The following is a 20,077-nucleotide window of genomic DNA, read 5'->3' as shown; positions in this document are numbered from 1 at the left end:
TTTTATGAGAATAAAATTAAATTTGCCGTGTGCGACGGGTATAAGAAATTTGTTTTAAAAGGGCTATTTGTCGCACTGCCTCGGAGACGCGTAGCTGGCTTGCCGGGCGAAGTGTTCCGAGGCCTTACTGCGACCAACTACGCCACACAGCGTGACAGCTGCCGTTAGTCTGAAGCGTGAATAACATGAAGCGTTTTCTCGCGCGAAAGCGTGCGGGGGGTATACTGACAGGCGCACTGATACAACCGCAGATTGTAGCCGCACGGAGCGCGCAGCGCGGCCGGCGGCGACAACATCGTGACTTCCTCGGGGAATATTAGCTGCCGATTATTCGAAGACGATAACCTACCTAAAGCCGAGAACTTTGGTGCGTCTACCTGCCCGTCTGTCTGGTGGTCACTCGGCTAAACCGACTGGCCAAAAGACAAGTTTGTTCGGCAACAAGTGCATACTCGTAAAAGCAAGAACGTTCCACACCACTGAAACCACTGGCATGGAACATAAATGTTTACTTTATGTAGCGACACGGGAACTCGGGTGTGCTTGAGGCAAGGTGTCAGTACATAGCCGACAGAAGCAACGTCCTTTTCATTAGGAGTACTGGTCATATTGATTTGTAGGACAGCAAATTACAAGAAACGCGTCGAAAATAAGCGAACCTGCGTGCTGCTTCACCAGATGGCGCGCGAGTGTGGCAAGAGCGCGAAAATTAAATTGAGTTGAGACAATCGCTATTGGATAAACATGGCGAGACGGAAAGGGAAGAGCCTGAGGGGAGGAGGAGAAAGGAGCGTGTTGCGTTGCATGGGCGGCAGAAGACTTGTCTTTCGATGAGGTTCGCAGAGGAAGGAGCAGATACGCGGCCAATTTTTTTAAAGCGAAAGCTTTAAAACCGTAGACCACTTGGTCGACTGAAAGGCTCTGATCTGATCTCTGGACACACGGGGCGTGTGGGAAACCGGGCTTCGATTGTGCTAAAGCGGTTACTTGAAAAATGCGAAAAAGGGACGCTTCTAGATACGGCAGTAGAACGCGTATCGACCATGAAGGAGAAGTGCAATTGCAAACCTTTACCTCACACACCACGTATCGGTATACATTTAGATCGTTCGTAGGTGCGCTCTCTTAGTGCGAGAGAAAATCGTCGCATGGGTTCATTCTTCGTTTGCGATTTGGGTCTTTGTAGGTTTGGGAGTGCATTGGGTGCACTTGGGGGACGCACTTTTAGCGAAGCTTCTGACGCACTTTTGACGCATTGTTAGGTAAAAAAATTTTCGCGCTTCTCTCAATTAACTTACTTTAGGTAGGGACGGTAAAGTTTTTTTTCAACCTTGAGAAAATGTGTTTCTACGCGCGTTTCCGCGAGAAAACTGTCGTATCGCATCGTCGGGCTCAAGCGGCGAAAAACTCGCCGCACGCTTACGACATTTAAGTACAGGAACACTCCGTGGTCTATTTGAAGCTGTTACCAAGGGATACCCAGTCAGGCAGTAGACTAAGCTACGACTAATAAAGGTAGTAGTTGATGGTCTGTGGTGCCATGCGCGCAAGGTATAAAGTTATTCATGCGGGAATACGGTTCCTTGAGTGGAACGATAGTAACTTGAAGCTAACCCCGTTGAGTAGCTTCAGCTTCCGACAGGCAGCGCCTTCTTTCTTTACGGAGAGGGGGCAGTTCAGCAAATGACCTCTTTTTTTCCTGTCGCAGATGATGATGATGATGATGTGGTGGTGGCGATGATGATGGTGGGGGTGCTGGTGATGATAGTGTATTTATTTTATTTATTTATTTACAACATACTGCAGGCATGAAGCCCAAGCTGGAGTGGTACAGACAATAAACAGAAAAAAAAGAACAAGAAAAGGCAATCAAGCCTAACATCACCCACATACAACAATGAATAAAGCGGGATTACATGACTTACATTTTTCAAAAAAAAGGGGGGGAAGAGAAACATAGCACTGAAGTAAAGCAATGCAACAACACAATGAAACAGTGGACAAGGCAACTGCAAATCATGACGATAATGAAGGACATAGTAATGTGTTGCAACAGTGGATCTGCATTCCACCGTTAACTGACGCGAGCAATGTCACAAGGAACGGAATGGGGATCGCGCGGTTCGCGAGAAGTACCGAGATTTTACCTCGCCTCTGAGTAGAGTCAGTAGAAATATATGAGGACCGGGATTGTGGGCCTTTGCTTGTGAGATGCGGTAACAATGATTGCGTTTCCGCAATGTCGTCATCCTGTTCCGTACTAGGTACTGGTGTGCCCTCTACAAATTCTTCGGCCAATACTGTTGCAATACTTCTACCTTCAAAATATTTCAGGAAACTGAACTTTTCAGATGTATGACGGCTGATAAATTGTCGTCATAATTCCCTAGTTTCGTGAACTAACGGAAGCAAGCAAAACGATTCCTGCAGGCATACGACGTTACATATTTCGATTGAACAGGATGTTAATTTACATTCTTGCCTTAATCGAGCGGAGGTTTTGGAGATTTCCGTGCTTTGTAAATATTTTTGTAGTGTTGTTTGCTCCACCAGTTGGTTCAGATTAAAGGTTGGGGAAAAAAACACCGAAAAAATGGCTGATGGTTACGAGACTCCTTAATGCGAAATTTGAGCGCGGCACAAACTGCAGTCGTCTCCCTAACGGCGCATAGCTGCTGCGTCTCAGGAAGTCATCGTGTCATTAACGAACGCACGACAGCACACACTACTGTGGCGTTATCTCGCAGCGCGTGCCGAGCACGTATCGCGCGGCCTCGGCATACATCCCTCCCCCTCCCACTTTCGCCTACTTTCCTCCACCGCGTTTCTGCTTACTGTATCTCGCCTATCTTCGGGGTCCTCTTCGTTCGCTCGGTTACAACTAGGCCGACGGCGCCGTGGAACTATACGAAGCTACACACACACTCGACTACCAACTGACATGTCCTTGAAAGAAAAACGCTACAACCTACAATATACGTGAAGGGAGACGCTTAAGAAGCTTTCCACGTGGGTTAAAAGCAGGAAAGAAGCTGCATTAGTGTTCCTTTTTTATCCCTCAGTGATAGAGATCGTCTTCCTACAAGGCTCAGCTGAAGCTAAAAGGGAAAAAAAGAAGAGTAGGCAAAACGTTACCATAGTTATCAAAAGATGTGTGCTTTATTGCACTCACGTTGCCAGTGAGTTGTTCGCAGGCTGTATTGTTTTTTCAAGCATATGCGAGTTGCTAGTCCAGAGTGTCTGTTGTCTATATTTCCGTCATGTTTCCGTCTCTTTTTTTCCGCTGGTCGTTTCCCAACTTTTATTTTATTTGGTCTTATAGACCATCTCATACGTTAATGTTTATTACGGTCAGGTCATGCTCTGGGATATGGTGAGCATGAGCAGTTGGATCATATGCCGACCGCGCCAATCGTAGATCCGCTAGCACAGCCCACTGGTAAAATGGTTGCTCCCAGGACGAAGAAATTAAAAATGTCGATAGGCACTGAAAAAGCCGTTTCCGTACGTTCGGCTCTGTTGTGAGTCTTACCATCCCTACCTCTCCTCCTTTTTCCCACAGCTCCAGGAAAAGCTGCAGTGCGTCCAGGAAGAACTGCACCAAGTGCGGCAAGCCCTGGACGCCCTCCGTTCTCGCCATCTGGCGGCGACGCCCACAAGCGACGGAGGTGTGGCCGCGGACGAGTCCTTGCGGTTAACTCCCACGCCGGAGCCGAGAGAGAGACCCGAGGGCCGTGGCGAGGGGCTCCGGTCTCCCTCTACCCCCGCCATGGCGACGACGCCGGACGAGGAAGAGCGTGACCGGCTGGAAGCCCGCCTGGGCGAACTCCAGGAGGAGTTCTCCGAGCTCCTCATGGGCCTGCGACGGCGGAAATCGCTTGCCGCCGCCGCCGACAACGTGCTGCTGGACGTCGAGGTAGATTTGAACGTGAGCACAGTCTTAGCACGGAGCATTTCAGGAGTGTTCTTATGCTTATTTGATTTGAAAAACCTTCGTTTCTCGTCTAAACGAGGGTATACTGGGAGTAATGGTAGGGACGGCCTGAGAGGTACTCCGTCATCTACACACTCTGCCATCACTCTTGGGTCGTCAGCAAAAAAGAAAAAAAAAAAAAAACTTCACGTGAAAATACATCCGCGTACACCTCTCAATCTAAAAATTGGAACAGGGCAATCGCTATCCAAAATGGGAAACAAGTAAAAATAAAAAAGATAATACAGCATCCACAAAAACAAAGCGGGGCAAAAGAGGTGGGTGAAAAAACGCAAACGTTACAACAAAAATGTTCATAAAGAACTCCAAGTAATAGATAAAAACATCAATAAAAGTAAATTTGTCTATGTATACACATACGCATACATATACATAAAAACGCGCAGCTTGTGCACAGATAAATGGGCACAGAAAAGAAAAATGCGCTCTGGTACCAACTGCAGGACACAGAACGGAAGAATGAAAAAAATTGTAGACACCTCGAAAATCGATCATCTCGAACATTAGAAGGCGAATACTGTGCGTGCACGACACTCAGTACGGTTCTTACTGTGTAATTTGAAAGGAAATTGAAATAATCCCAACGGGGTATCGAAGGAAGATTGCGACGGGTCACACTTAGGAACACGGGACCAGCTGCGTGGATTAGGGAAGAGACTGGTGTGGAAGATATCCTAGCAATAGAACGGACAATTGGGCTAACTGGTAGCTGTTCATCTTGAAAGTGGAAGCGCTCACAAAACAGGGACGAAAGTAGAAAAAACATAGACGACCCGGCGCTAACTCGCAACTATTTGTTTACTGAAAAGAAACACAAATATATACTTTCAACATCTCACGTGGTGCGTTCATCTCGCCCAAGATAAAACCATGAAAGTCACTTCTTACGGGAATTAATTACCTACGAGTGTACAAGCGACAATCGAAGGGTAAGGGCATTAAAACAGCGAGACCATAAGAAATCAAAAACCCGCTACGTTCGCAATGAGTTGCACAGATCAAAATATTCTTTGTCAGTTATAAAAATTGACGGGGCACTAACACATCTATCTCCTGACCTTTTAAGGTGAAATGCTTCTATCAGCTCTCGAGTGGTTTTATCTCGATGCCGTGACAAAACTGTGGTATCGCAGAATATGGGCGAACAAACGTGCGTGGTGCAGTGTTCCCATAGTTGAGAGCCCTGCTTTGAATGCGGGGTGTGTGCAGTAGGAGTCTTGTGTCAAGGGAAATTGCCAGCCCTACCAGCCCATACCACATTCTAAGGCGCCAACGCGCCTTACAGATATCCTGGAAGGCGCGTGTAGCGTTCGCCCGGGCGCGCTGCTAGCACTCCTGTCGAGAGGTGCAGAACTGCCATGAAAGTTCTTCGTCTATATCAAAAGTGCAAGCAGGACACGTGCACTTCCGTAGTAGTATACGCCATGTGTACTGTACTTGCCTGTTGAGATAAACTTGCAGGCTAGTATCGGACATCCTTGCACCACAAATTGTACAACAGTTGATGTGATTCGCTCATAGTCAATCGCTTTCAATGACCAGTCAGCGCCCTATATGCCTGAAATCCAGACAACACACGCTGCGGCTGTTTGGTGCCACTATTTCGAGCGAGAGCTCTACTACGCCACGGTCATTCATACTGTCGCAATGGCCTTGAGCCCCGGGAGCGCAAGTGTGTCGGGTGTACCATCACGCCACGTGATCCCCTGGAGAGAGGCGACGTCGCAGCTGCGCTCTCTCGGAGCCTCGCTGCTGCGGTATCACATGACTAGGTGAGGGTTTACCGGCTTCTTCGCCGGCGCTTGGCCGCTCAGTGCTCGCCATGTATGGCGCGGCGGTTGGGGCGTCTGTGCGTGTACGTCAGTGCAAACGGCAAACTGAATCAAGTCGTCCAGTAGATACAGCTAGACAGCAGACTGCGAAATTTCAAGGAAATGCACTTCAGGGACCGTAAGACCTTCGTACCCGCCGCGGTGGCTCAGTGGCTAAGGCGTTGCGCTGCTGAGCACGAGGTCGCGGGTTCGATTCCCGGCCGCGGCGGCCGCTTTTTCTGATGGAGGCGAAAAGCAAAAACGTCCGTGTGTACGAGATTTCGGCGCACGTTAAAGATCCCCAGGTGGTCAAAATTAATCCGGAGCCCTCCACTACGGCGCGCCTCATCGCCTGCGTTGCGTCGGAGCTTTAACCCTTACAATCAAATCAAGACCTTCGTCAGCTTTCAAGGAATAAAAAAAGACATACCATGATATTTGCAATAAAACCTAACTTTCGTGCAACGCTGTGTCCATTGTCTTCACAAAATCGATCCAGACAGACCTTTCCCTCGGGATAACGACGTTTAACAGTGCTGAACCTGAGCCATTTTTGTTTCTGGGCGCAGGACGAGGACGACCTCGACGGCGGGCTACGCCGCCCAACCCGACGTCGCGCCCTCTCGGCGACGGTGCGTCGCGCCAGCCTGCAGGCCGTGGTGTCGACGACGCGGCCGCTGACCACGGGGTCCTCGCCCGTGTTCCGGTCGGCAGACCCCAGCCCCGGCACGCCCGAGGCCAAGTCATTCCTAGGCGTCACCATACGGGACGACTGACCAAAGGAGAGCGCGCAGTGTCGCGTAAGCACGCTTAACATTTAATGAAGGGGCCGTCAAGACGAAGCACAACTTCGTTCGCTTTGAAAGAAGGTCTATCCTTGGGCACCTCATTCAGCTCCTTCCCAGATACGAAAAAATTCTTAAGGGGAAAAAAAAAGCAACACGCCTTGAAAAAATGTTCAAATTTCTCGCTACAGTGAAGTAATAAAGGCAGGAATGACGTAGAAGTGCCGCCTAAGACACTTAAAGGGGCCATGAAGGGAAGAAACGACTTGTTTCATTTTGAAACATCTATTCTTGAGTAACTCCCTCAGCTCCATTCAAGCCACAAAAGACGTTTTTTAACAAAAAAAAAATGCAACGCATATTGAAAGACGTTTCAAATTATGCGCCACATGGGCAGGAGTGACGTATTGCTGTCCAGCACTGGGTCTCCTCGATGATCAGTCCCGAATCGTCCGCGCACTGCCCTAGATGCGATCTGGCACTCGATTTTTCCACGTATAGGATCCTACGGGGCTTCTAGTCCGAACGCAGTCCTCCAACTGCCCGCGGACCGTTCAGGACTGGTAAATCGAGGAGTCGCACTAATAGCGTAGGTGTCCGCGTGTTAACTGCACGTTGGCATTTAAGTGACACTATCAAGCGGAACTAGAGTCCGCACAAATGACAGTCTGTGACGTCATAGAGAAATCGCCATAAAGTAGAGGCATTTTTTTTACCTGAACTGCCTGCACTGGTGCAAGCAGTGCAGCATATATTCATTTTTGTTTACTAATTGATATACCCAGTAGCATTCTGCACTGGTCTGCACGACACTGCACTAATCTGGACCAGTTCAGGTAAAAAAAAATGTCCCAGTAACTGCGGAGCCGCTACTGTGGCATTTCGGGAATCCTCGATTTACCAGTCCTGGACAGTCCGCGGGCGGTCCGAGGACGGCCTTCGGACCGGAAGTCCTATAGGAATACGCGGGAAAATTGAGCTCCGGAACACTTGTCGGGAAGTCAGGAATCATAATCGAGAAGGCACATTGCTACGTGGTGACAGGACAAGATTAGATGAACTATGGGTGATGCTGAAGCGACGTGAGGTGACGTTTTTCTGAATGTTTCGGTTATTTGTTTGCAGCTTGCAATAAAATGGCTATAAAGGGTATCGGGACGAAGCAGTGTTTATTAAAAAATGAACTAAACCTGTATTTCGTCTTCGTAAACCCTTTCACGTCTCGCCTCACGCTTTGCTACTTCGACGATCCCTGTCTTTGCTCGGCGCCGTAGGGACCTCCGAAACAGTGGCGGAAAGTGAAAATCGATATTTCAAAAATCGACCAGGCGCTCAAACGTCGAAGTCGAACTTGTTATTTATATCTTCAAGCAACAGTCGGGGCGCTCGTGCGCGCCTGTTTGGAGTTCGATACAGGATGCGAGGTACACGAGTGCAGTGGGTAGTGTGGAGCCTTCGTTGTCAAGGCCATTGAATTCTCGACACTGCTGCTGCTGCTGCTTGCTTCAGTGAACAGCCCCTGTCGGAGAAGGAATAGCGCCGTGTGAGCTTAAATTTCCGACGTGAGCCTGATTCCCCGCGGACTACTTGGGTTCTAGACCAACAACAAATTCGCGGCAACTCCTTTTTGACGCTCAATACACCGATTCGAGAACAACGGCCGGCGTCATGGCTTGTGCAGGAGCGTTGCTAATCAATCTTGTTCATGGTCTGCGGCCTGCGCAGAAGATACGAACAAGCCAGGAGAGCACCTGCTTTTAAAGATGATAGGCTTCTTTGAGCTACGCCTAAGTGAAAAGTTTGGTCTTTCTGTCCGTCCGTCCGTCCGTCCGTCCGTCCGTCCGTCCGTCTGTCTGTCTGTCTGTCTGTCTGTCTGTCTGTCTGTCTGTCTGTCTGTCTGTCTGTCTGTCACTTGAATGAGCCGAAAGAGTTACCGGTGATCCTGCTCACATGCGGGTTACTGGACCGCTTGGAATTGGTGGGGAAGTGCAGAAAGAGAAGTATACAGCGGGAAGGGGTGTAGGCACATTGGGAGCGATGAAGGCACATACGGGAGAGGAAGACGTTTACTGTGGCAAAAGAGTGCAGATGGAGGGGGCGAAGACTGGAGGACTACAAAGAAAACGGTGAAGCTGCGAGGGCAAGTGCAGTCCAAGTGATGAGCGGAAAGAGTAGGGGAGAGAAGGGGGAAAGAGAAGTAATGGTAATTGGCTTGGGATGGCGATATTGCGCTGGAGGAAAAGGAAGGAAGGATGGACGTATAATAAAGGATAATTCCCTCCCACGGAGGCTTCTCAAACAAGCTTCGACAGGCATGTGAAAGCTTTTTGAGCGGCCCGTAAAGCGTATCCACTTATCGTAATAATGAACCCACGATGGCCGATGCGTCGGATGAGGTTCGTTAATGCCCACGCCATACCACACCACGTGACGGAATTCCGGGACCAGCGTCTGCTTGCAGGCATGGCAGCTTTAGGGATGGCGGTTGGCGTGGCGCTGCTTGCGTGTGTCTCTGCGGTGTCTCGATTGAGGGCACGTTCCTCAAAGGGTGGGGTTGCGGCAATAGGTGTGCCGCTTTATGGCTGCCGTCCCGCGATCACGTCGTCCGACAGTTCATGTGCGTAGCGTGCCTCGTTTAAGAATACCTAAGCTGACCGAGACAGGCCGGGAAGAGGTAGGGGATCATGAATGCTTTTAACTCTGGACGATGGCGCATCATCGGCAGCGCTCTTCATCGGGGTCATGAGAGAGCTACTTCAGACGGTGGGCCATCCGACTCAGCGGAAATTAGGAGGATCTTTGACCGCAAACATGGCCGCTCGATGTTGTAAGCCACAGTGTGTGTAATCGGCAATCCACAATACGTCTATTAAGGAGGTAGATGGAAAGAGAAGAGTGGAAAAGGAGGAGGGGGATGGAAGAGCTGGGTGGAGAAATGGCAAGCCGACAGAGTACGATGAAAACGTTTAGCGGATATGGGTGGAGTCCGGGAGAGGAGGAAAGGACTGTGGTGCAGAGGGAATGTGTAAGACGAATAAATTAAAGGGACCCTGCAACACTTTTTTCAACTTTATTTGAAAACCTAAAAGCTAAATGCTCAGGAGGGAGTAAGGGTTAATGGAGAATACCTCAGTAACCTCACATCTGCTGATGACGTTGCCTTGCTAAGTAACTAGGGGGACGAATTGCAAAGCATGCTTACCGCACTGGACACGCGGAGTAGAACCGTGGGCCTTAAAATTATTATGCAGAAACCTAAAGTAATGTTCAATAACATCGGGACAGCACAGCGGTTTGAGATAGGTGGCGAGGCAGTGGAAGTGGTAAGCGCATATATCCACTTAGGCCAATTTTCGACCCCGCATCTCAACCATGAGGCAGAGATAATTATGAAGATAAGAATGGAGGGGAGTGCTTTCGGTAGGCATTCGCAGATAATGAATGGCAGCCTACCATTGTCCCTGAAGAAGAAAGTGTATGACAGCTGCATCTTACCGGTACTCACCTACGGGGCAGAAACTTGGAGGCTCACTAAGAGGGTCCAACTTAAATTGAGGACGTCTCAGCGAGCAATGGAACGGAAGATGATATATGTAACGTTAAGGGACAAGAAGAGAGTGCAGTGAGTCAGGGAACAAATGCGTGTTAAAACATATTAGTATAAATTACGAAGAAATAAACGTGGGCAGGGCATGTAATGCGAAGGCAAAGTACCCGTTGGTCATTGAGGGTAACGGAGTGGATCCCTAGAGAAGGCAAGCGTTGCAGGGGGCGGCAGAAAGTTAGATGGGCAGATGAGATCAAGAAGTTTGCGGGGATAAATTGGTCACAGTTGGCACATGACCGGGATAATTGGAGATTGATGGGAGAGACCTTTGCCCTGCAGTGGGCGTAGATAAGCCTGTAATGATGATGAAATGCTTGCATAACGTAGTCACCCAATACGCCCAGTACTTAGATTAGCGGGTCGGAAAGTACCTCAGCCAAAAATTGCTGCTCTATGGCCATCAGATAACTTGTAAACTGGCTCAGAATATTTTTCTCTCTTTCCAGGTCGTGACGTTCTTCGGCGGCTTGAATTACGTCACTGAGGCCATGTAGCGGCTGTTGGCCGGTTTTCATTCAGTTGCAGCAATGAACGCTTTTCGACAGAAACTTAAACAAAAGTCGCAAAAACAACGCAAAAACGGAAGGCGCATCTGGTGCGGCGAGCCAATCACGCAGTGCCGCTCCGTGCTGGCGAAAACTATAGCTTTTGCATTGCTTCCAGACGCGAAAGAAAGAGTGAAAGTGCTTATCAGAAGTGTTGCAGGCTTCCTTTAAGGGGAAGAGGGGTGATGAGTGGTGAAGGGACTGGGGAAAAATACGGGATATAAGTGGATGGAGACATGAGAGGGGATCGTGAACAGGGAAGAAGAAGATAGGTGAAAGGGAGGGGGGGAAAAAGGATGGGAGCATGATAACGGAAGAAGGCGCACGGCGTGTACTGAAGTTGCGGCCCTTGTCTGCTTTAAAAGTGGGATGAATGAATGAATGAATGAATGAATGAATGAATGAATTCTTTTGTAGGAAAGGGAGCCGTGGACTTGGTGATGCTGTGGTGCTCCTATATTTATTGTTGGTGTCGAAGCCCCGGCCAAAACTGGAGAGCGGCGATGGAGCCCCTGGAGCGCAGCCGTGTTCGAACACCTGTGTCGCGTGGAACCGCTGACGTGGCGAGGCACCGCTGGTGATGATTGTGGCAGGATGCGGATGATGGTGATAGTGGCACTAACTGCAGATGGCGTTGGCGCCACTGCACGGCAAGGAAAAAAGCCACACTCGACAGCTTGACTAGCCCTTGGGCCCGTCAGGCACAAAACAAAGACCGGGTGGTCAGCATTCCAGGCTACAACCAAAAATGTAACAACCAAACAATGTAACAAAAAACAACCTAAGGCCGCAGGATGGCCATAGTCCTTCACAACGGAAAAAAATACACGAATCTGGTGCCACCTTCTCAGGAAACATATAACATATTGAGTTGCGCTCTCAGTACACCGGACAACCAATGGTTTCCCTGACACTTATTTGTATCTCTTTCTCCCCGTTGCTGCAGGAGCCGCTGCGCTACTGGCGAACCCTCGCCCGACGAAAAGCGCGCAAACATTGGGTGATGTGCTCGGACGCGAGTATCCCGGTGCGTGCCCTGCGCCCTGCCGCTTTCTTCCAATCGTGGTCTCAACGAGTGCCCACCGCCCTGCTACGGGGGTCACACGCCTCCTCTTCCACAACGCGTTCCCAGGACACCGCGACGTCCACACCGGTGACCCGCTACTAGAAAGGCCCGTTGCCAAATGCCCCACCATCACCCCGACGTGTATCTCCACACCGTGCAATGGACCTGTTCGGTGGCAGGACACAGTTTGTTATTCCTTGTGGCAAAAGACAAAGTGAAGTAAAAAAAAAACCAAAACTGGACCTTCCAACCGCCCCATAACACCGTTCTGCCGCTAGTCACCGTTTGTTACACCGAAAGTTGTTTCTGCTGCCGTATATGTGGTCCGAGATCTTGCAAGGCACTGCGCAGTGTATTCGCGCACTTGGATCTTGACTACGTGGTTTGTGAAGGATATTTTGAGAAGTTTGCACAAACTAGGGTAACCGTATGCGCCTGCCATGGTAAGGACCGTTTATGTCGCAGTGTTGATAAGGTGGAGTCAGCTGCTAAAGGCTTACGGTGTTTCAAAGTTTGCAAGTGCGGTCGTGTGATCGTTGAAAGCAGCTCAAGGCATTGTCGCTCGCGTTTGAGTGTCCGAATCTCTGTGCGAACCAACACGTCCTTTGCGTGAATATATGACGGTAGGTGTAGGAGGTTCAATTAATAAAGCGCACACCTGTCCACTACATCTGACTCGCTCTCATGAGCTCCCCTTGCCGAGTTTTTGTTTTCAGCCAAGCTTAGAACGCTGGCGCTGTGGGGGGAAACCAGCTTGGAAGTTTTTATGTCGTTTTATTTTAGCTGTCCACAATCTGTTTCAAAAGAATCATATTACAGAGTTATTGCCGACTAAAATATTAACAACGTTATTGCGCGCTCAGAACATGTTTTGAAGTTTCCTTCACCACAATGAAGGCATTAAATCGGTTGAAACAATATTCAATGTCCGGGTTTTTGTTAGTAATATCAGGGCAGTACTCATTTTATTTTACAATAAGTCCCTGGACTGAGGATTCAAAACTTCTACGTTGGCCCTACACTCCAGAGTAGAGCCCACTAACGCCTAAACCTACCCTTTGGCATTTTAATCCCCATTGGTGATGCAAGTAGCAAGTCCGAACAGCTGATTCTGACAACTTTGGTGTTAATGCCATCATGGCAGGTAAAAAAAGGCATGAGAAGGTGGTGTGTACCGTAACCTATACATTGTTTTCGAGGTGCGGTTGCTGTTTGCCGTAACCTAGACATCGTTTTTGAAATGCGGTTGGTGACGATATTCCTTCATGTGTTAGTGATGTAGGTATAGGTATTGTGCCGGGTGAAGTCGCAATGGTGTGAAGCATGTGATCTCGCTGAAGGAAACGTAATGCAACGTGGAAATATGTATTTCTCAGGCAGTGAGATTTCTCTTGTTCATTGCACGACCATTGAGCAACTGTTATAATTGATTGGCTACCATGATTTGTAATTTTTGACGACGATAGAAGTTCACTATTTTCCTGCATCTAAGCGAACTAACGCATTTGAGAATTTGCGATATAAAACAGTACAATGTACCGCGCAACTGATTTAGCGGTAACAATAACGGTACTTTCCAGTTGACACTATTACCCTTAGAGGCTAATGTTAAGAGATTTTCAATAGGAAGAACGAAAGAGCGGGAATTCGCTTTTGTTAGTTTTGTGTTGACATTGTTAAACGCGTTTTTGTACCTTCTAAGGTTTTCTCTGTGTGGAATTGGGAATTTGTGTTAATGATATTTTAGCCGCTCGAACAGCAGGCTTTCAACAAATAAACAAAGTAACTAATTTCATTGAAAACAATATTAGGCAAATTTTGCTGTGTGTAGGGGTTACCCAGGGTCCTCTAGAAGGTGTTCCAGGGACACGGAACGCCTGAACCACCACAGATTTTTTATTGCCTTCTCAGACGATTACAAGCACAACAGACACATACAAAGACACGTAGAAAGGGTGCCATCCACAATGCAATGATTTTAGCTGACTGAAGGCGAAACCTGTAAATTGGTTCTGACCATCGGGTATGCTACCTGTGTTTGATACATGTTTTCAGTACTACAGGAGGAATTTGATGATTGTAGGGTTTAACGCGCCGACGCAACTGAGGCGATGAGGCGCACCGTAGTGGAGGGCTCCGGATTAATTTGGACCACCTGGGGATCTTTATCGTGCGCCGAAATCTCGCGCACACGAGCATGTTTGCTTTTCGCCTCCATCAGAAAAGCGACCGCCGCGGTCGGGAATAGAACCCGCGGCCTCGTTCTCAGCAGCGCAACGCCTTAGCCACTGGGCCACCGCGGCGGGTAGGAGGAATTTGAGCATAGTAATTGCAGATGCAGCAGCATAGGTGAGTAGCAAGTTAACAGCAGAGATGCAGGAATAACAAAGTGGGTTGGCCAAGGAACAGAAAGGGGAAGGAAACGTCGCTAAGGTAGGCGGAAAGGATGAGGATGATGACGACGACGATGATGATTACAATGTAAAGACAAGTGCGCACTGCCTGACACGAGCCAGCATAGGAACTACGCCATTACAGTCCATTAAACGTACGCAGTCCCCTCCACACAACACCTATTTCAAAGCGCACCAGCCCTTCCAAAAGAAAGTTCAGAGAAGCGCGAAAGCATAAGGTGCGTCAAACTTGCGCTGAAAGTGCGTCCAATCCATCGTCAAGCCTCCAAAGACCGAAATAGCGAACGAAGAACGAGCCCATGCGAATATTTTTCCCGCACTGAGTTAACGCGTCTAAGAACGATCACAATGTAACCGATGCTTTGTTTATGAGATAAAAACATCCTATTGTACTCCTCTTCATGATCGATGCGTGTACTACCTTCTCTAGAAGAGTTGTTTTTTTTTGCGATTTTCAAGTAACCGCTTTCACACAATGGAACCTGGTTTCACGTGTGTGTCGTGTGTCCAGAGATCTTGTGAGAGTTCGGTCGACCAACCCGCCTACGGGGAAATGCATTACTTTTTTTGGCGGAACGCCATCGGTCCCACTAAAAAGCTTTCGCTTTCAAGATTTCATCGGTGGGGTGTATACAACGGCTGTCTGCAGCATGCATGCACCAGCAGCAGCAGCTATGAAACATGGCGGCGAACAGTGTAATTGCAAATCCGTTCCACAGTTAAGAGCTAATGTTTTCGCATTCACTGCATCATAAGGACAAAGAAACTGAAAGTGGTTGTTGGGATGAGGAAACAAGATCGAGGCCCGTAACCGTCTGGCATAGAGCCTGCGCCTTAAAGGGGGCCTGCAACACATCTCTCAAACTTTTTTCTAAATAATAAATGCTTTCAGAACGTAATCAACCAGCACATCCAGTACTCTGAATAGGGAGTCGCAAAGTGCCTCAACCCAAAATTACTGCTCTGCGTCCATCAGATAACTTAGAAACTTGGTCAAAAGATGTTTCCGTCTTTCCGGGACTTGACTTTCTTCGACCGCTCCAATCACGTCATTACAGCGATGTGACGGCTAATAGGCGGCGGCTTTCCTTCAGTTGAAGCAATAAACGCCCTCGATCGCCACCTATAGTTCATATCACAAGCTAGCTGCAGCGCTGTGGAGGCTACATTGTCGTTCCCCTCAGGGCGCCTAACTCACCGCGAAGGAAGCGACAAAAGGCGCTGGGGCCTTGCGGTGCCACTTGCCGAGAGGGGAGGAGGGAGTGTCCTTTCAGGACCCCCTTCACGGCGAGTTAGGCTCCCTCAGTGGGCGCGCTATTGATAACAATGTAGCCTCCACAGTGCTGCAGCTAGCTTGTGATATGAACTATAGTTAAAAAGCGACAAAATCAAGGCAGAAATGCAAGGCGGATCCGGTGCTACATGCAAATTACGCAGCGGCGCTCTGTGATGGCAATAACTGAAGCTTCCATATTGCTTACAGACGCGAAGAGAAGAGTTAAACCGTTTATAGGAAGTGTTGCAGAATACCTTTGATTGGTTGCATCTTAAGGAGTGCATAGTGGGTTCCCCTTTAAAACTTGAACCGCTGCTGGTTGGTTACGGCAATAATCTTATTTGCAGTTTGTAGTGACGTCGAGTTTTATTTTTAACGATATTGTGGGTAACTTTTCAGGTGCGCATTTATCATTGTATAAACAAGCTCAAAGTAGCTAAAAGCAAGCACACATTTCTTTGGACAAAATTTGGCCTTCCAGTAAGTATCGGTGCGCAGCAATCACTACGCTCAACTATCTCCCCAGTTGCGCTGAAAGCGCATACAACTTGGACTGGTAATCGAAAAGGTGTGGTTGTTTATGTCTTGTTCTATTACTGAGGCCACCTTAAACAAGTTTTCACAGGAATTGGCGCAAAGTTCATTGCAACCACTTGAACATGTGGCTGCAAAGTGAACAGATGACGCATGAGGATTGGTGGCCACCTGGCATCGTGCAAACAAACATCATTTTCGAAAAGCCCTTCAATATTGTGTGAATGAGGCTGAGGGAAACGAGACAGCACCTTTTATATTTGAAAGATAGCTTGTATGGCGTCACTACCGCTCAGTTTTTCCCTGTGTTGCTTTATGCTTTGGAACAATTGCGGCCAAACGCCAGCAGCTGACAAAAGTTGCCAAGGCTTCTAAAATGTCAGTCCCATGAAACTCACGAATGAATCTTGCTCATTCATGACGGAACCTACCTGCATACCACTGAGTTATGTAGTACCCACACACCACTGCGTATTTGTTACCTGCACACCCCTGCGTAATTTTCTCGAACTGTGCACCACTGCGTTTTTTGCTACCTGCACACCACTGCGTGAAGGGTCACTTCTGTAAGTAGTGGGGTGAGGAGTGCGTAGTTTCACGCATTCTGATAAGTTGTACGTTTATCCCACTATTGAACTGGAAGCGCAACACCACAGCATGGTCAATTGCGGTGGCATAACTATCGGGCAGGAATAGCGGAAGCGCGCTGCCCTTGTTCCAATGTGGTTAATGCCATCACAGTTAACATAGGGTGTCTTCTTGATCAGGAAATCCATGGCCCAATGAAACGGTACGCAACAAGAACATGCAAGTGGGCTTTAAATTCTTGCGTATGTTGAAACACAATAAGGAGGAAATTATGGTACCATGCGTGTTCCGCTTGATGTTTTGATTGACCAGAGTAATTTAAAGGGCGGCTTTCATTTAAAAAGCGGATTTCCGGGTAATGCTGTTAAGCACTAGTAAAAACCTGTTTACTAGGCGTACGGAGTTTTTAAACTTCAACAGCAAGCCAGCACATTAAAACTGATTTTAGCAGGGTTTTACAGACCAAGAAACATTGGCCTGAATGAAACGTGACGATCATAAGACAAACAATCATGGCTTTCTGTATAACTGGATTAAAACTGGTCATTTAAGCAAAATATGCGGCCATTTCGTGTCCGTGTTCATAAATCTACAGGGTCTCGGGCGGGGTTCACTGGTGTGATTTTTTTCGTAGGCTGCGCTGCGTGTTTATTTACGCATAATCAATGTGTACGTATGCTGAGCCTCATGACTACCAGCAATAGTCGTGTTTTTATTCCAGCCGGTTTCTTGTCGCAATCGCAGCATGTGGGAGTCTTTCAGCTTGTGTATGTGTGAGAGGAAAAGTTGCCGTAAAGAAATTTCCAGTTTTATTCAGCCAGTGCCGGATAACTTGAAATCCAGACCCTCGTGTCAGACTTCAACGACGACTGAAGACGGTGTCTGCCCAATTCGGAGCCAGCTGGTACTAAGATTGATTTTGGTGTACTTAATCTGATTATTGTGTTATTGAGGTGGTTCATTTGTTGCAATACATTGAAGTTATTTATTTCTTGCCGTTTTCTCAGTTTTGGTCAGCACGTCCGGTGTTCATGACATATACCTTGAAAATATGTTGACGGTATGGCAACAGAGAGAACATATACATTGCTGTTTGGTAAAGGGTGTTCGATTACACTTGATTTGAAATGATTTGCTGCTGAACTGATTGAAGTTGTTGAATAACTTGAACTCAATGACGGTAATCATTCATTTCATGAGCTGTTCAACAGAAAATTGGCCAATCCCCATGGGTGAGTGTCTGTTACGGCTCTTCATTGCGCATATTTTGTTTTGCGGCGCCATACTTATACTTTTCTGCCAGTGTCCACTACGCCAGTCGTCGTGAATGTAGCGACACTGGCACTAACACGGGTGCTGTAAAACATTTGTATGTGACAAACTGTTCCCACTGGCGTAGGTTCGAGCATCACTGCGGTGGGGAAGTCAAAAGAAGTTCTTACACGAACATGTTTGTTCAATCAATGTTAATTTAAGTAACATTTTGACTGTACATAATCTGAGTTTGCAACAAAACGTTCTCTTACGAAAATTTATTTCTGTTGTTCTTGTTGCGTGAGAGGGCTTGTAGATGACAAATCTTGCCATTAGAAGGGTTGATTTGTCCGAAATCAGCCTGCGATCGGAATGACGATGTGTTCGCAATGATGCTGTGTTTTTCTGTGGGAGGAATGTTTGTCGATGCCACCCGCTATGCCCTACCGTTGTTCCTCACATTGTAGGTTACTGTTTGTACGAACGATTATTGTGGTCGTCTTTCATACCCGCAGCGTGTTCCCAGCGACATCGTTTCGACGACGTGCCACCACACCGAACAGTTTATGCCGAACAGTACGCTGGCGAGTAAATGACGTGTGACGGTATGCTCAACAATATCTGAACTGGAGGGCTACTTCACTGAACTTCGAACAAAAACGCCCTGAGAACGTTTCACCGTCCCCACTTCTCATCTAGCCACGAGCAGTGAGCAGTTGATGTGATTGGTGCGAACAGTGAAGTGACAAGTGCGTAGTGAAGTGCGCTCGTGTTTTGAGAACGGTATGAACGAAGCACCTCAATGTAGAGTTCAACCAATTTCCCAAGACGCCCACCATCTCCTGTTGCTGCACCGGCGAAGTGTGCACAGACGAAAATAAGAATCGCCGTCTCATGCAACTCGTTTGTCTCCTTGTGGTTTCGTGCATGTATGCAGTCATTGCATTGTGGGCGGGCAACCGTCTTTTATGCCCTGACTTCGCTGCAATGATGAAGCGCTGTCGCACTTCTAACTTAATATCAACTAGTGTTTTTCGCAGATTTGGTGGACTGTTTCGGAAGCTCTTAAAAACCAAAGCTCTAAATGGAACCAAAACTTCCATTTTTGTCTCAACGGTATCTGAACACTAGGCTTCGGTTAGTGTAATAGATAACCACTGGCGTTAACTGTTTTGCCCCTCGTTATAATAATAGTGATAACTAGATCACTAGTGGTACAGACGGCACGTCAAACAAAAGACCGAAGTCACTACAGAAGTAGGGCAACTAGTTAGTCCATCCACATTCTTGTTGCACGATGCTTGGTCCTGACGGGGGGGTGGGGGTGGAATTGCTGTGGAAGCTTTTAGTGACCTTGCTGGTTGCTACTGTGCCGAAGGGCAGGCGATAAAAGGCGCCCGAACTCTACCTAAAAAGAAGCCGAAATTAGTCCAGGAAGACCCGGATGCTTGCGTGAAAGGTAAGACAGCAATTGATATGCACCTCCCTGCCGAAGTATCTATTGTGCAGTGGTGTTCAGTACGTGCGCTTCACTTTGCCAGCACACGCTGGTGATCGTACCCTCCAAATTTTCAAGGGACCCTGCAATAATCTTTTCCTCTTGTTCCTAATCCTTCATGCTTTAAGAAGGTAGTCAACAAACACTTGGTTAGTGATTAATATAGGGGTCCCGAAGTACGCCAGCCAAAACTTGATGCTCTATGCCCACCAGATAACTTGGCAACTTGCTCAAAATATTTTTCTCTCTTACCCGAGTATTGGTGTTATTTGAGCAGTCGAATTTCGTCCTCACGGAAATTCAGCGACTATTGGCCGTTTAGTTTCCCTTCCTGCGATTAATGCATTCGATGGACAGATTGAAAGAAAAACAGCAAAAAGAAAAACAAACTAAAAGCAGATAATTCTGCTAGGGCGATGAAATCCCGCAGTGCTGCTCCGTGCTGTTGATAACAATAGTTTTGAAAATGCTGCCAGACGCCAAGTCAAGACTGAAAACGTTTATCGTAAGTGTTGCGCAGTCCCTGTAAATGATGAAATGGTTTTTTGCAATACTCACGCCTCAAAAGCACCGTGTGAACTTGAGACAAAACCATGCCAGTTTTGCTACAAAGCTGATGTGGAAGCTCAACCACAATTTCTGTCACCAGTGTGTGCCCAGCGCAGTAAAGCTGATTTTTTACGAAGATATAATGCCAAATAATAA

At 47.7% G+C, this 20,077-nt stretch overlaps 1 protein-coding gene across 3 annotated transcripts in view; it reads left to right on the top strand.

Annotated features, from left to right (window-relative positions):
* The window catches only part of LOC144141173 (putative diacylglycerol O-acyltransferase Mb3761c), a 396,293-nt gene extending 377,530 nt beyond the window's left edge, over window positions 1–18,763 (top strand). For 2 of the 3 annotated variants that reach the window (XM_077672728.1, XM_077672729.1), the window contains 3 exons: window positions 3,563–3,928; window positions 6,375–6,605; window positions 11,689–18,763. In XM_077672728.1, coding sequence (XP_077528854.1) covers window positions 3,563–3,928; window positions 6,375–6,581 — 573 coding nt within the window. In that variant the 3' untranslated portion in view covers window positions 6,582–6,605; window positions 11,689–18,763. The remainder of the gene's footprint in view (window positions 1–3,562; window positions 3,929–6,374; window positions 6,606–11,688) is intronic. The other variant, XM_077672730.1, reaches the window with a different exon arrangement.
* Window positions 18,764–20,077: the final 1,314 nt, after the last annotated feature.

The sequence above is a fragment of the Haemaphysalis longicornis genome, unplaced genomic scaffold (genome assembly GCF_048455015.1).
Source record: "Haemaphysalis longicornis isolate Haplotype H1 unplaced genomic scaffold, Haemaphysalis longicornis Haplotype H1 scaffold_6, whole genome shotgun sequence".
NCBI classification, from domain to species: Eukaryota; Metazoa; Arthropoda; class Arachnida; order Ixodida; family Ixodidae; genus Haemaphysalis; species Haemaphysalis longicornis.
This window is presented reverse-complemented; position numbering and strand designations above follow the sequence as displayed.